Raw genomic sequence first — 17,083 nt, 5'->3', positions numbered from 1 at the left:
GACTCTCACCCAGCCTCCTGCCAGCTCAAAGTCCTGTACCCCGACCTGCCACATGAGTCCTTGCTGGCCCTTGGCGGGCCCCTCTGCCTGGCACCCTCCCACCTCCACTCTCAAGAGGCAGAAGCAGCTCACACAAGACCATACAACTCGGCTGGTGCCCTCATTTAATCAGGCTGCTGCAAATGGTTGGCCAAAAGCAATAAGGGCATGACTGAGAGACTGTGGGAGTTTAATATAAAAAAATTAATAAAAAAAAAAAAAAAAGAAGGGAAGCAGAAAGGGTCTACCTTTTAATAGGGCTCTAATTACCCAACTCATAGGATCAGCCCAAATGAGATGGGAGTTTATTTCGGGGTGTTTTTTTTAATTATTGTTTTTTTTTTATATATATATAAATTGCTGCTATGTGTTTTCTTTCCTCTGAGCAATTATGCAGCAAGTATGTAAAGAAGGGGAAAAAATATTAATTAAATATAAGGTAATTGTAGAGTTGGCCTGGAGAGAATGAGTCTGAACTCTGGACGATCACAGGCTACTAGGGTTTGAAGACTGCTCAGGGCCTCCCAGAAAAGAAAGAAATAAACATACAACCAACCACCAAGCAGATGCAGCAGACAGCAGGAAAAGAGCAGTGCACAGAAACGTCAGCAGGGCCAAGGGGCTGCAGGGCTCCAAATACCCAGAAATTAGCAAGGCTGCCCGTGGCTTAGGGCTCACTGCTAGAAAGAACCCCTGAGGGTTTACCCCATTGCGCTTCAAGAGAAGGACCAGTCCCTCCACCGGTGATCGCCAGTTAAGTCAGTAGAGAAAAATGTAAAAGGAGGCTGAGAAGTAAAGGACTGCAGAGGACAAGCGTTCAGTTTGGACATGAGTCCAAAACCAGCCACAACTCTAGCCTGCGGGGCACTGACAGGCCCCGGGGGACACTCAAGCTCCTGATCTACGGGCCTGGCAAGGAGAAGCCTGAAGCCTCTGGCCTTCATACCACCCTGACCTCCAGACAAACCCAGGCAAGACCAGAAGAGTGAAAGGAAGCCATCGCGGGGTGCAGTGGGAAGGGAGCTGACGCGATAACAGTAGGTAACAGGACGGTGGCAGTGCTTCCCTGAATCAGCCCCAGCAGGGCTTGCGTCACCCTGGTCTTTCTAGAGCTCAGCCAAATCCAACTCCCCTTCTGCCTCGGGAACCTAGGAACGGGCTACAATTCAGGCCTGTTCACGCCAGCTAAGACCTCACATCACCTCCTCCCACTACTGCTGGAGGAGAGGGAAGAAAAGCAGGCCTGTGACACGAAGGCTGGGTGTACATCCTGCAGCTTGCTATCACCAAACAAAGGCAAAGCTCTCAAAGCCGGCCCTCCATGAAACTTATCAGGCTGCTACAGAACAGGTCTTACGACCCAACGACCCAACGAACAGGATTTGCGGCAGGCCCTGCAATGCAAACCATAGAATGAAAATGGGGTGCGCTGGCAGGGACTGGGGCTCAGACAACCAGAGCAAAAGCACTTTGTGAAGAAAGCTACCTTCGGAACCTAGTCCCAACTCCGCCTCCAAAGGTTTCAGGCATCCCACTGGTTACTACTGGTCAGCAACAAACAAAGTGGTGCACCACCCCATGGGGTGGATGCTTTCCCTTCCAGAAAAGACCAGGTTTTAGTAAGGAGACAGCTCACTAAATCCTGCAAGCCAGAGAAGAAGTCAGAAGTCAAAGGCCATTAAGTTAGTCTCCATATAATACCTACTTTTGAAGGGACACTGAAGGATGCAAAACTCCAGGATCATAGGTTTCTCCATACTCACACAGTATTTTAATTATTAGGAAATGATACTGTATATCTTGGGTACTCACCAGAGGCTCTCGAGGCACCACATTTTCACCTCCTGGAGTAGAGCTTGGCTGCAAAGAAAAATAGAAACAAAAATAAGATCACAGTGCCACCCAATGGACATCAAAAAGCCACAGATGCTTCATTCTCCAGCAACACACACCAACACCTGTTCCTCCTATTTCCCACCAGCTTCTCAGACTGTACAGTGTTCTGCAGTGCCCTACCTGGAAAGAAGTAGCCCATGGAGTCTGAGTTAGCCAGTAAACGAGAACAGACTGCTTCTGGGTTCACTGCCACAGCATCTCAAGAAGACTAGGTTTAGCTTAAGAGGGCCCAAGATCAACAGCTGAGCAGCAAGGGCCGAGGACTATCATGAGATCCACAGAAATAGCAAATCCAGAGGAAGGGCTTTAAGAGAGAGCAAAACTTCCCTTTTGCCATCTTCCCGCCTTACAGGGAAGAGCAGAGCGAAAGTGGAGAACCAGATCCAGCCACAAGGGGGCCCCAGTGGCCCATACTCAGGATTTTCTCCCAGCATCTACTTGGAACCAGGAAGCGAAGAAACTCAGGACACGGTTCTTATTTATCACCTGTCACTGAGGACACCAATCCACAGGAGTAAAGAAAGCCAAGCTTGAATCAGTTTTGTAATTAAGCCAGTGCCAGGCTGACAGACCAAGCGGCAGGCAGGCAGCATGGGGTCTCAGCCTGGCTCTAGTCTGGGACCCTCTCCCCTCTCTGGATCTCACATTTGCCTCATGCTCACATTTACCTTCAACGCGGGGCCGATGGTCTAGCCAAATTTACAGAAAGGGAGAGACAGAGACAGACTCGGAGGAAACTCACAAATCTCCCAAAGAATAAAACAAGCAGTTTGAGAGTTATGATTAGTTTACTGTTACTGATGTTCAAGCCAATTTCCAATTGTCTACAGATAATATCCAGACAAGTGCAGCGAATCGGTGGGTCTCAGGAGCCAGCCGCCAGCCTCCATACTTCTCCCAGCTCGTTCAGATGGCAAGTGCCAGGCCTCCTCGGGGGGAAAAAAAACCACAGAAGGTGGGGGAGGAAAGAGTCCAGGCCACAGAGGGTCTCCAAAGATTTCCTCACAACCAGCTGCCACTGTGCAGCTGGCACACAGCACAGTGGCAAGGACTCTGGCTGGGAGAAGGACTCTAGCTCCTCATCCAAAGTCCTGGGGCAAGGTCAGCCTGCATGAAACCAAGTAGAAAGTCTCCAGGAACCTGAGCACGCTTTCCCTTCCTCCTTCCCCCATCCCTGCTCGCAGCAGCGATAACCTGCATTTAGATCTACGTCCACCTGCCTCCCAGCCTCCTCTGGACTCAACAAGTCCCTTAACAGGATTCATAATCCTCTCCCTCTGCCACACGTGTCCTCTTCCAGTATTCCCTGCCTGAGCCAAGGGCACAACCTTCCACCAAAATATACAAACTGGAGTCCAAAAGGCCATTCTTGATAGCTTTCTCCACCACTCACCAGAGCTAACGCATTATCAAGTCCTGCCCATATTCCTTCCTAAATATCCATGCAATCAGTCCATCCGCTTCTCTCTACTTCTACTGTCATCACTTGGGCCAAAGCTTCCAAAATCCCCTGCCTGGACCACTCCAATACCCTTCGCATCAGTGCACCCACATCCACGCTGGCTCTCTTCTAATTCATTTCCCACGCTGCAGACAGACTATTGTTTCAAAACAGTAAGAATCAGATCTCACCGCCCCCCCCGCCAACCACCCCAGGAAACAGCTACCAACAGCAGCCCTAATACAGAAAACCTTCTCTGTGTGACTGCCAAGGCCTCACATCCACTGACTGCAACTCAGGTCTGTGTGACACACACTGCCCAGCTCTGCCCAACAGACACACGGGCCTTTGCACATGCTATCCCTGCCCGAGCCTCTGACAGTTCCACTTGGCTAAGTCACTTCCTTGGGGAAGCATTCTCTGACATCCACGACAGGGTGAAATCTCCCTATTCTATCCTAACACCATCCACCTCTCTTTCAAGGACTGAGAAGAAGTGCAATTTTACTTGTGTGATTATCCGACTGATGTCTGTGTCCCACACTAGATTATGAACTCCACAGGGGCAAAAACTGTCTGTGTGTGCTGCTCACTGCATCCCCGGGGCCCAGGGCAGTATGAGGCACAGATTAGGCCTTCCACAGATATTTGCTGAATGAACAAAAGGCAACAAAGAGTAGAATGGTTCTCACTCAACCGAATGGATTACAGAGTAAAGTTCATTATCTTCCTGAGGGCTTTCCTTCACTCCATTTGGCAAATATTAAGTGCTAACATTTATTTACCTCTTTCTTCATGTAATTCTACAATAAACGTATGAAATTATTGCTGATGAGGAAACAGAGACAAAGGAGATAAATAAATAGCATGCCTGTGATGACCCAGCTAGCAACTGGTACTAAAGGGATTTGAACCATTCTACTTAAAATAATTGAGTTTTGGGACACCTGGGGGGCTCGGTCGGTTGAGCGTGCGACTTCGGCTCAGGACATGATCTCGTGGTTCGTGAGTTCGACCCCCACATTGGGCTCTGTGCGGACAGCTCAGAGCCTGGAGCCTGCTTCAGATTCTGTCTCTCTCTCTCTCTCTCTCTCTCTCTCTCTCTCTCTGCTCCTCCCCTGATCACACCCTGTCTCTCTCTCAAGAATAAATAAAGAAAAAAAATTTTTTTAAATAATAATTGAATTTTGGGGGCACCTGGGTGGCTCAGTTAAGTGTCTGGCTCTTTCTTGATTTCGATGCAGGCCACGATCTCACGGTTTTGTGAGTTCGAGCCCCGCATTGGGCTCCGCACTGGACATGGGGCCTACTTTAAAAAAAAAAAAACTGGGGGGAGGGGCGGGGGGGCGCGCCTGGGTGACTCAGTTGGTTCAGTGTCCTGACTCAATTTTGAGTTTGGCTCAGGTCGTAATTTCACAGTTAGCAGTTTTGAGCCCCACATGGGTCTCTGCACTGACGGTGCAGAGAGAACCTGCTTGGGATTCTCTCTCTCCGCCCCTCCCTAGCATGCTAGCATGCACACACACTCTCTTCCTTTCTCTCAAAATAAATAAACTTAAAAATTTTTTAAATGTAAATTAAAGAAAATAAAATGATCGAGTTTTGTTTGGATCACATTTCGTTAAGCAACACTCTTAATGCTACCCCCACAAATAATAATGTGGGCTATTTGACTCGACAAAACTAACTCAAACAGCTTTAATATTTAGGAAGCCTCATTCTGACTTAATCCACAGCTTTCTTCTTCCTAAAATACAAGGAATCACTATGAATCATGATCACTACGGAACTTCCCTTAAAATGAGTTCACCTCTTGACTAGCTAGCATTTGCCAGAGGGAAAACAGTATACGGTGCTAAGTCTCTTTCATCATATACCCTTTTGTACGTTTTTACACTGTGAGCCAAGGAAGCGTATTCCACTTTAAAAATACATGAATGTTAAAATTTTTAAAAAGAAAGCTTCTCTCTCATTCTAACTCTCCAACACTCCCCTCTTCCTTCAGGGAACCACCACTGACGCTGGTTCCTTATAGATTCTTCCAGGCATTCAAAGCATTTAAGAACCCGGATGTGTGTGTGTGTGTGTGTGTACCCCTATCAAGGAGGCTGAATAGCAGCACTCTCCAAATTCCTCAAGTCTTGACCTCCAGAGCCTTCTGGGGTCTCAGCACACCAAAGCCAGGGCTCCAGGCTTAGTCTCAGAGCTGCAAGGAGGAGCAAGATTTCCCCACACCCTATTCCAACTCACAGTGGTACTGAGGTCTGTCAGACCTTATTAGTGAACTCACAGGGGGCTCCTCACCCATCTAGGAATGGCCCAATACTGATTATATTCGAGATGATACTCCAGTTTGTGTTGAAATGTCTGCAGTCTACAACGGACCACCCCCCATTGCTCCTTCTCAACAGGTGCCTAAAGAGCACTGTTTCTTGGTAACCAAAATAGCCTTCATCCTTCCTACTCTCCGTATGGATTTCCTTGATAATACCACCCGAAATCCTTCACTGGGTTACTAGTTTACTATCTATCTAGTCCCACTAGATTTTTAACTCCTTAAAGGCAGGCACTTTACCATCTTACGGAAGGCTGATCTTCAGCACTTAAAATATCACCTGCACCCAATAAATACCTCAGGTTTTTTTCTTTTAATTTAAGACATGAAAACAAAGGAACCACTTCATATACATGCGCACAGAAGAAGCAAGCAGAGGACCACAGCAGGACACGTGGCCACTCCTGAAACATTTCACCTGCAACTTAACACAAACCTGGCCTACTCCCAGGGTGCAATGCTGTGGTCCAGGGATTCTCAACCCCAGGGCAGAAACACCCCCCACACACCCCAGAGAGGAATTTGAAAATGTGTGGAGGTGGGGCACCTGGGTGGCTCGGTCGGTTGAGTGTCCAACTCTTGGTTTCGGGTCAGGTCATGATCCCAGCGTCATGGGGTCGAACCCCATGCCGCGCTCTGTGCTGAGCGTGAAGCCTGCTTGGGATGCATTCTCTCCCTCTCTCTCTCTCTCCCTCCCCCTCTCCCCAGTTTGTGGGTATGCTCTCTCTCTTAAACACACATTCACTCTCTCACACAAACACACACACACACACACACACACACACACACACACCCTGTAGAGGTGGTTCCGGTTGTCTCAGTGACCAGGGAATCTCACTGGCATTTAGAAGGCAGGGGCCTGGGAGGCTTTGTGTCCAGCAGTGCATGAAGAACTGTCCCATTCAAGCACCAGCAGGACCCCCGGAGATTCCAGACCATTGTGCTTCCTCTTGCTGACGGGGAGCACAGACACTCACCTTTAACGTGCGGCTCTAGGTGTCCCTTCAAAGAAGAGCAAAGGTCTGAGCGGCCGTCTGCCTGTCAGAAGCTCAGTCCCCCCGCACATGCAGGTCCGTCAGTCTCACGAGCCCAGCTCTTAGGAGAGCCCAGCACTCCTCAAACACCTACCCCCGCACCGACCCCCTTTCAGTGGTCAAATCTATTTTCTGGCTTGAGACAAATCCCTACAAATTAAATTCCACCTTGATCCTGGAAATCTTGACAGGGTGGTCTTGACTTTAAAAATAATAATAACATGGGGCACCTGGGTGGCTCAGTCGGTTAGGCGACCAACTTCGGCTCAGGTCACGATCTCACAGTTTGTGAGTTCGAGCCCCGCGTCGGGCTCTGTGCTGACAGCTCGGAGCCTGGAGCCTGCTTCAGATTCTGTGTCTCCCCCTCTCTCTACCCCTCCCCTGCTCACGCTCTGTGTCTCTCTGCCTCTCAATAATAAATGTTAAAATAATAATAATAATAAATAATAATAACAGGCTGAGAAATCACCAGCTGAGTCCCTCTGCAAAGGTATAAGAAGCAGGCTCTAAGGCAATGAATACACAGGCAGGATGCTTAGGGGCCAGACGGCAGGAAGGGAAGATGAGCAAAAGGCTAAGACTGTTTTAAAAAACCAACGGACAAAAAAAGACCACAGTGGCAGACAGAAGTGCTCCCGGTTTGAAAGGCACAAAGGTGCTCTCACTCCTGCTGCCCAGGCACTGACCTCCCCCAGCCAGAAGGTGTGCCAAGTGCTGACCTTGAGGCACAGCAAAGACCAACTGCACACGCAGCTCAGGTCTGAGCAACTGGCAGAACATCCAGGTCTAGGTGTGCCCATGCCACACCTGCCAAGTGGCTGCGTAACTCTAGATATGTCCTAGGCCAGTCTGGCCTACAGTTCTTTGCAGAGAAGAATAAGTAAGGTTCAGTTCAAGAAATATTTTGTGAGCGGCACTGGCACAGAGGCAAGTGCGTGAACGACGGCACTAAAGACCGCGTGACTGCGGGTATACCGCTCAGCCTCTGAACCCCAGTTTCCTCATCCGTGGAAATGATGGGAATGATACCACCACCTCACATTCAGGATCAGATGAGATAAAAGAAGTTATATCCTGTTACTCCTCTGCTCAAAATCAACCAATAGACTTCTGCTCTGTCTGTGATGGAGTAATTGAGACCAGACTTAACCTCCCACTGGTTAAAAAAACTAAACAAAATAAATGACACCACCGTTTGTAGACATTAGACTGCAGTGATTCCTGATAGATCAGAAATGAATGATACGAGCCCCTAAGAACACCCTGGCTTTCTTCCGGGAGGCATGTTTCAGACCAAGAAGCCGGGGTGTGGGGGGAGGGCATGCAGTGGTCCCCACCAGAACATGGCAGTCTCTTGCTGAGTTGAGGAAACAGAGATAGGGTTCAGGGAGGCTAAGGCAGCTGAAAGTTACAGGGCAGAGTTCCAGAGAGGAGAGGCGCATGCAGAAAGAGAGATCCAGAAATCTGCAAAGGGATTCCCTTACGACTTCGCTGAATATGAAAATGTGTGCACGCGCAGAGTGAACCTCCACAAGGCTCAGGAAGAGCGATGAAGAAGCAGAGTGGGCTGAACGGCTCCCAGAGCCCCCGTAGACCTCACAGGTCACAGGCACCGGACTGGCGTGTCCTCACTGCTCCGTCAGGGCACTCAGGACAGACCTGGAAGGGCCATATCCTGGTGGGGAGAGGGCAGATTATCCCTAGGGTAAAGGCCACCCTAGATCCACCCTTACAAAGCCTAAAAACAGGACTTGATGGGAGCACCTGGCTGCAGGTAGAGCACGTGACTCTTGGCCTTAGGGTTGTGAGTTCGAGCCCCATGTTGGATGTAGAGATTACTTAAAATCTTAAAAAAAAAACAGGACTTGACAGAATCAAAATGAACAAAAGTAACTTAACTATCCACCAGAATAAATCTCAACATGCTTTAAAGTATGACCACAAAATCCAGATCCTCAACAATGTAATATTCGCAGCACCCAGCATCTGATCAATAGTCTCACCAGATGTCCAGAAGCAGGAAAGTGTGATGCACAATAATAAGAAAAAGTAGAAGAAGGGACGCCTGGGTGGCTCAGTCGGTTAAGCATCCTACTTCAGCTCAGGTCATGATGTTGCAGTTCATGAGTTCAAGCCTCTCTGAGCTGTCAGCACAGAGCTGGAAGCCTGCTTCCAATTCTGTGTCTCCCTCTAACTCTGCCCTTACCCTCTCACACTGTCTCTCTCTCTCTTTCTCTAAATTAAATAAACATTTTTTTAAAAGTAAAAAATAAATAAATAAAAGGAATAATTTGCAGAAATGAAAACATTAAGACAGGTGTTATAACTTTATTCAAGAATTTAATGCAATTTTTTTATTTTATCTTATTTATTTCAGAGAGAGAAAGAGGGAGCATGAGTGGGGGAGAGGGGTAGAGAGAGAAAGAGGGAATCTTAAGGAGGATCCACACTCAACGTAGAGTGCATCACAGGGTTTGATCCCATGACCCTGGGATCATAACCTGAACCAAAATCAAGACTGGGACATTCAACCAACTGAGACACCCAGACATCCCTAATGCAATTTTTAAAATACATATACTGAGTCATTATGTTGTATGCCTGAAACTAATCTAATGTATGTCAATCATACCTCAGTAAAAAGAAAACTGAAAGGAAAACAGGATCACAGTAGGGAGAGAAATATATCACATAAAAAGAAAATAGGACTTCTAGATGTAACTATAATATCAGAAATAAAAATTCCACTGAATGGGAGTGACAGCAGATTAGATACTATAGAAGAAAAGGTAAGTGCACTTGAAAACACAGTGACAAAAACTGACCAAAATGAAGGACAAAGGTAAAAAAAAGAAAAATATTTGAAGAAATAATGGCTGAAATTTTTCAAAGTTTGATGAAACTCCCAAATCCAAGAAGCTCAACAAACCCCAAGCAAAAAAACACACACGCATGCTAAGGTTCTATACAATGAAATTGCTAAAAACCCTCAGGGTGCCTGGATTAAGCATCCTACTTCAGCTCAGGTCATGATCTCATGGTTCATGGGTTCGAACCCCTCGTCAGGCTCTGTGCTGACAGCTCAGAGCCTGGAGTCTGCTTCCAATTTTGTGTCTCCCTCTCTGCCCCTCACCCATTTGTGCTCTGTCTCTCTCTCTCTCTCTCTCTCTCTCTCTCTCAAAAATAAATAAACACTAAAAAAATTTTTTAATAAAATAAAAACCCATGAAAAGGGGGAAATCTTATAAGCAGCCAGAAAAAAAGAGATCACCTACAGATATTAACCAAGATTAAGAATGACCTCAGGTTTCTGATCAGAAGCTACACAAGCCAAATAAAAACTACAATGATGGGGTGCCTGGGTGGCTCCATCAGTTGAGCATCTGACTCTTGATTTTGGCTCAGGTCATGATCCCAGGGTTGTGGGATCAAGCCCTGTGTCAGGGGTTCTGCACTGAGCATGGAGCCTGCTTAAGATTCTCTCTCTCCCTCTGCCCCTCTGTCCCACTTGTATTCTCTCTCTAAAATAAAAAATAAAGAAATAATTTTTAGAATTAATAATACAAAAAAACCCAAAAACTACAATGGCCTCATATCTTTAAACTGCCCACAGGTGGGGATGCCTAGGTGGCTCAGCCGGTTAAGAATCCGACTTCAGGGGCGCCTGGGTGGCTTGGTCGGTTAAGCGTCCGACTTCGGCTCAGGTCATGATCTTGCCGTCCATGAGTTCAAGCCCCACATCGGGCTCTGTGCTGACTGCTCAGAGCCTGGAGCCTGTTTCAGATTCTGTGTCTCCCTCTCTCTCTGTGCCTCCCCTGTTCATGCTCTGTCTCTCTCTGTCTCAAAAATAAATAAATGTTAAATGTTTAAAAAAAAAAAAAAGAATCCGACTTCAGCTCAGGTCATGATCTCATGGTTTGTGGGATCAAGCCCCACGTTGAGCTCTGCACTGACAGCTTGGAGCCTGCTTGGGATTCTCTCCCTCCCCCTCTCTCTCTGCCCCTCCCTCCTTCCCTCCCTCCCTCTCTCTCTCTCTCAAAAACAAATAAACAGTTTTTTTAAAAAAGAATTTAAAATGCCTATGGGGGGAAAACTGTCAACCTAGAATTCCATATCCAGTGAAATTATCTTTTTTTTTTTTTTTTTTAAGTTTAAAACTTAACCTGCAGGGGAGCGGGAGGGGCAGAGAGAGGGAGAGAGAGAGAACCCCAAGCAGGCTCTGTGCTGTCAGCATGGAGCCCAAATGGGGGACTCAAACTCACGAACCATGAGATATGACCTGAGCTGAAATCAACAATCAGACACTTAACGCTTAACTGAGTCACCCAGGTGCCCCATCCAGTAAAAATATCTTTCAAAAATAAATACAAAATAAAATGTTCTCAGTTCAGCAGTGCATACACTAAAATTGAAACAATACAGAGATTAGCACGGCCCCTGCCCAGAGATGACATGAAAATTTGGGAAGTGTTCCATGTTTTTTGTAATGTGTAGAATTGTTGAATCACTATACTGTGCACCTGAAACACTATACTGCATGTTACCTATACTTGAATTAAAATTTAAAACAATAAAATTTTAAAAATACAAAATAAAAGCTTTTTAAGAGGGGGAAAAAAAAGCCAGAAGAAATTGTATACCCATACCACAAGAATGCTAAAAGAAACCCCGTAAGCATAAGAAAACCAATACCAGATGAAAACTGGATGCACAAAAGAATGACAGAAATGGTAAATATGCTGGTAAATAGCAAAGATATCTTAAATATATTTATTTTATATTATTCATTTCTACTATTTTTTTAAATTTTAAAAAGATAACTTAAAATGCCCTGCAGGGTAGGGGCACCTGGGTGGCTCAGGTGGTTAAGCGTCCGACTTCGGCTCAGGTCATGCTCTCACAGTTCGTAAGTTCCAACCCTGAGTCAGGCTCTGTGCTGACAGCTCGGAGCGTGGACTCTGCTTCAGAGTCTGTGTCTCCCTCTCTCCCTGCCCCTCCCCCACTTACGCTCTGTCTCTCTGTCTCTCCAAAGTGCACTGCAGGGTTGATGCCACAAGTCCAAGTAAAATCTAGGACACTAATAGTATTAACAGACTAACAGACGACAGAAGCATACTGTTGGTACAGTTCTTACGTTCCTTGTGAATTGGTAAATCATTTGAAAGCAAGCTCTGGCAACCTTAAGTAACATATGGTAAACCTCACGCCAATTACTGACCAAAAAAAAAATAGAGATACAGCTAAAGCAATAGTAGAGATCAAATGAAATCCTTAAAAAATAATTCAATCTAGGATGCCTGGCTGTCTCAGTAGGTAAAAGCATGCGACTCTTGATCTCTGGGTTGTGGGTTCGAGCCCCGTATTGGGTGTAGAGATTACTCAAAAATAAAATCTTAAAAAAAATGTTTTTTAGGGGCACCTGGGTGCCTCAGTCAGTCAAGCATTCAACTTTGGCTCAGGTCATGATCTCACAGTCTGTGGGTTCAAGCCCGGCATCAGGCTCTGAGCTGTCAGCATTCTGTTCTGCTTCGGATTCTGTGTCTCCCTCTCTCTGACCCTCCCCCGTTCATGCTCTGTCTCTCTCTGTCTCAAAAATAAATAAACATTAAAACAAATTTTTTTTTAATGTTTTTTAATTCAATCCAAGACAAGATAACAGGGATCAAAGAACAGATAAGGGACGCCTGGGTGGCTCAGTCAGTTAAGCATCTGACTTCGGCCTAGGTCATGATCTCAAGATTCGTGAGTTCGAGCCCTGTGTTGGGTTCTGTGCGGACAGCACGGAGCCTGGAGCCTGCTTCAGATTCTGTGTCTCCCTCTCTCTGCCCCTCCCCCACTCGCTCTCACTCTCTCTCTCAAAAAATAAAAAACACTTAAAAACTTTTAAAAAAAGAACAGATGGAAAAAATTGTGAGACGGTAGAGTTAAACCCAACCATATTTATATTTACCTCAAGTATAAATGGAACACTCCAAATAGAAGGCAGAGACAGTCAGACTTTGTGGGGAAAAAGCAAGACCCAGCTGTATGCTGTCTAGGAGAAAACCACTTTTAGCAAAAAGAAACATAGGTGAAAGGCCAAAGGACAGAAGGCACCTCATGCAAACACTAGTCACAAGGAAGCTGCAGGAGCAATAAATCTCAGACAACTTCAAAATAGCAGATATTACCAAACAGAAACAGGGACAGTTCAAAAATAAAGGAGTCGCTCAAGAAGACATCATAATCCTGAGTAAGTATGCATACAGTAACGAAGTTTCAAATACACGAAGTAAATCAGACAGAATTAAAAAGCTATAAATAGACAAATCCACAATTAACAGTTGGAGACTTTAATAATCCGCTCTCCTTAATCAAAAAGTCCGTAAGGGTACAGAAGACCTAAATGACACTATCAACCAACTTGGCCTAATTAACATTAGTAGAATGCTCCATCCAACAACTGCAGAATATTCATTATTTTCAAGTTCGCAAGGAAAATTCGCCAAGACAGACCATAAAACAAATCTCAAATTTAAAAGAGTTGAAATCATACAGAGTATGCTCTCTGACCATGAGATTAAACTAGAAATCAATAATAGAAAAAAAAATCTGGAAAAAATCCCAAATGTTTGGAAACTAAACAGACTTCTAAATAATCTATGGGAGAAAGAAGAAATCACGGGGGAAGTAAGAAAATATTCCGAATATTCTGAACTGTACAAAAATGAAACCACAACATAATCTAAATTTGTGGAATGCAACTAAAGCAGTGTTGGGAAGGAAATCTAATGTTTTTAGTAGTGTACTAACTTTAGAAAATGTGCTAGAAAAATAAGAGCAAATGAAACCCAAAATAGAAGGAAAGAAATAGGGGCACCTGGGTGGCTCAGCTGGTTAAGCATGGGACTCGTGATTTCAGCTCAGGTCATGATCCCAGGGTCATGGGAATGAGCCCCACTTGGGCTCCATGCTGGGCGTGGAGACTGCTTAGGATTCTCTCTCCCCCTCTCTCTGCCTCTCACCCCTGTGCGCAAGCTCTCTCTCTCCCTCAAAAATAAACGTAAAAAAAAAAAAAAAAAAAAAAAAGATTCTCTCTCTGCTCCTCCCCTACTCTCATGCGTGCATGAGCTCTCTCTAAAATAAATACATGAATAAATAAATAAATAAATAAATAAAATTATAGTCAATGAAATATAAGCTGGTTTTTTTGGAAGAATATTAAGATTGATAGCCTTTATCTAAACCAATCAATAAAAAATACAGAAGACACTAATTTACAGTATTATAAATGAAATCAGGAAAAGCACTGCATATCTATAGATACTTAAAAGATAATAAGGGAGGGGTGCCTGGGTGGCTCAGTCAGTTGACCCCCAACACTTGATTTTTGGCTCAGGTCATGATCTCACAGTCTTTGAGATCAAGCCCCACGTGGGGCTCTGTGCCGACAGTGTAAAGCCTGCTTGGGATTCTCTCTCGTGCTCTCTCTGCTCCTGCCTCTGCTCACATGTGCACTCACTCTCGCTCTCTCAAAATAAACTTTAAAAAAGAATAAATTTATAACATAATTTAAAATATTTAATTAAAAAGAAATTACATATGTAATGAAAATTAAAAAAGAAAATTGTACGCCCAGGTGGCTTCACCGGTGAATTCTCTTAAACATTTAAGGAAAAATAATGCCAATCTTATACGAACTATTTCAGAAAATAGAAAAAAAGGTAAAATTCTCCAACTCATTCTATGAAGCCAATATGACCTTGATACCAAAACTAGACAAAGATTTCACAGACACACACAAAAGAAAACTATAAATCAATATCTCTCTTAAATATAAATGAAGAAACCCTTAAGAAAATACTGACAAACCTGGGAATGCAAGCTGGTGCAGCCACTCTGGGAAACAGTATGGAGGTTCCTCAAAAAATTAAAAATCAAACTACCCTACGACCCAGCAATTGCACTACTAGGTATTTATCCAAGGGATACAGGTGTGCTCTTTCGAAGGGGCACATGCACCCCCATGTGTATAGCAGTGCTGTCAACAATAGCCAAAGTATGGAAAGAGCCCAAATGTCCATCGATGGATGAATGGGTAAAGAAGATGTGGTACAGATACACAATGGAGTACTACACAGCAATCAAAAAGAATGAAATCTTGCATTTGCAACTACGTGGCTGGAAATGGAGGGTATTATGCTAAGTGAAATTAGTCAGTCAGAGAAAGACAAATATCATATGGCTTCACTCACATGAGGAGTTTAAGAGGCAAAACAGATGAACATAAGGGAAGGGAAACAAAAATAATATAGAAACGGAGGGGGCAAAGCATAAGAGACTCATAAATATGGCAAACAAACAGAGGGTTACTGGAGGGGGTGTGGGCTAAATGGTAAGGGGCGCTAAGGAATCTACTCCTGAAATCATTGTTGTACTATATCCTAACTAATTTGGATGTAAATTTAAAAAAAGAAAATTAAAAAAAGAAAGAAAACACTGACAAACCAAATCCAGTAATATACAGAAAGGATAACACATCATAACCAAGTGGAATTTATCCAATAAATAGAAAATGAATTTAACATTTGAAAAATCAATCAACATGAATTACCATATTAATAAAAAAAACAATAGGATCAACAGACAGCAAAAAGAATACTTGGTAACAGTCAAAACACATAATTTTTTCAAACACTCAACAAATTAAATATAAAAGTTGAATCTCCTGCACTTGAAAAAGAGCACCTTCAAATAAAACTTATAGCTTGGGGCGCCTGGCTGGTTCAGTTGGTTAAGTGTCTGACTCTTGATTTCCGCTCAAGTCATGAGTGGGATCGAGCCCTGAATGGGGGCTCTGCACTGACAGAGGAGAATCTGCTTGGGATTCTCTTTCTCCCTCTCTCTGCCCCTCCCCTGCTTGAGCTTTCTCTCTCAAAATAAATAAACTTTAAAAAAGAAAAGAAGTTAAAAAAAAAAAAAACTTATACTTCATATTTAAATGTGAAGACTGAATATATTTTTCCCTAAGATCAAGAATAAAGCAAGAATGTCTATTCTCAATATTCCTCTCAACATTGTATAAGAACTCCTAGAGAGCATATAAATTGAAAAGCAATATGTGAAGCTGTCTTCATTTGCAGATGACAGGATCATCTACAGATGTGAGAAATCACACAGAATCTACCAAAAAGCTACTGGAATTATGAGTGTAACAAGTTGCAGATAGGAGACCAACATACAAACTCAATTTTACATTTAATTTATTTTTTTATCGTAAGTGTACTCTTTAATCCCTATCACCTATTTCACCCATCCTGCCACCCACCTCCATTCTGGTAACCTCCAGTTTGTTCTCTACAGTTAAGAGTCTGTTTCTTGGTTTGTCTTTTTTCCTTTCCTTATTTCTTAAATTCCACACATGAGTAAAATCATATGGTATTTGTCTTTCTCTGATTTATTTCACTTGGCATTAGACCCTCTAGCTCTATCTATGCTGTTGCAAATGGCAAGATTTCATTTCTTTTTATGGCTGAATAATATTCCATTGTGTGTGTGTGCGCATACATATCTCACGTCTTCTTTATCCATTAATCTCTTGATGGACACTTGGGCTGCTTCCATATCTTGGCTACTATAAATAATACTGCAATTTTATTCTATTTCTATATACTAGCATTCAACAATTAAAAGTGAAAAAATTTTTTAATGTTTTTTTTTGTTTGTTTGTTTTTTTGAGAGAAAGAGAGCATGAGAGGGGCAGAGAGAGAAAAAGAGAGAGAATCTCAAGCAGGCTCCATGCTGTCAGTGCAGAGCCCGATGCAGGGGTTAATCTCACAAACCATAAGATCATGACCTGAACCAAAATCAAGAGTCGGATGCTTAACCAACTGAGCCACCCAGAAATTTTTAGGGTTGCCAGTTAAGAATCTGACTTCAGCTCAGGTCATGATCTCACAGCTCATGGGTTCAAGCCCCAAGTCAGGCTCTGTGCTAATGGCTCAGAGCCTGCAGCCTGCTTCAGATTCTGTCTCCCGCTTGCGCTCTGTCTCTCTTTCTCTGTCTCTCTTTCCCAAATATAACACAGAAAAATGAAATTTTTTAATGAAATCCATACATAGCATGCCAAAATATGAAATATTCAGAGAATTTTTTTAAAATGTGTATATGACCTACAGACTGAAAACTACAAAACACTGACAGCAAATAAGACGACCTAAATGGAGATACATACCATGTTAATGAATTAGAAGATCAATGTTGCCAAGATATCAACTCTCCCCCAAATTGATCTATAGATTCCACACAATCTCAATAAAAATCCCAAGAACGTTTTTTATAAGAACTGACAAACTGATT

General features: G+C 43.9%; 1 protein-coding gene and 1 non-coding gene across 2 annotated transcripts in view; one reads left to right on the top strand and one right to left on the bottom strand.

The window, feature by feature from the left end:
* The window catches only part of PEX14 (peroxisomal biogenesis factor 14), a 143,447-nt gene that overhangs the window by 118,983 nt on the left and 7,381 nt on the right, over positions 1–17,083 (bottom strand). Inside the window, exon 2 of the mRNA XM_042993795.1 lies at positions 1,852–1,899. Coding sequence (XP_042849729.1) covers positions 1,852–1,899 — 48 coding nt within the window. The remainder of the gene's footprint in view (positions 1–1,851; positions 1,900–17,083) is intronic.
* Positions 11,124–11,227, top strand: LOC122241665. The gene has a single exon (XR_006221904.1). It is a non-coding gene; the product is annotated as a U6 spliceosomal RNA (small nuclear RNA).

This window comes from Panthera tigris, chromosome C1 (assembly GCF_018350195.1).
Source record: "Panthera tigris isolate Pti1 chromosome C1, P.tigris_Pti1_mat1.1, whole genome shotgun sequence".
Classification (NCBI taxonomy): Eukaryota; Metazoa; Chordata; class Mammalia; order Carnivora; family Felidae; genus Panthera; species Panthera tigris.
The sequence above is the reverse complement of the archived record's forward strand: the minus strand, read 5'-3'. Positions and strand labels throughout refer to the sequence as shown.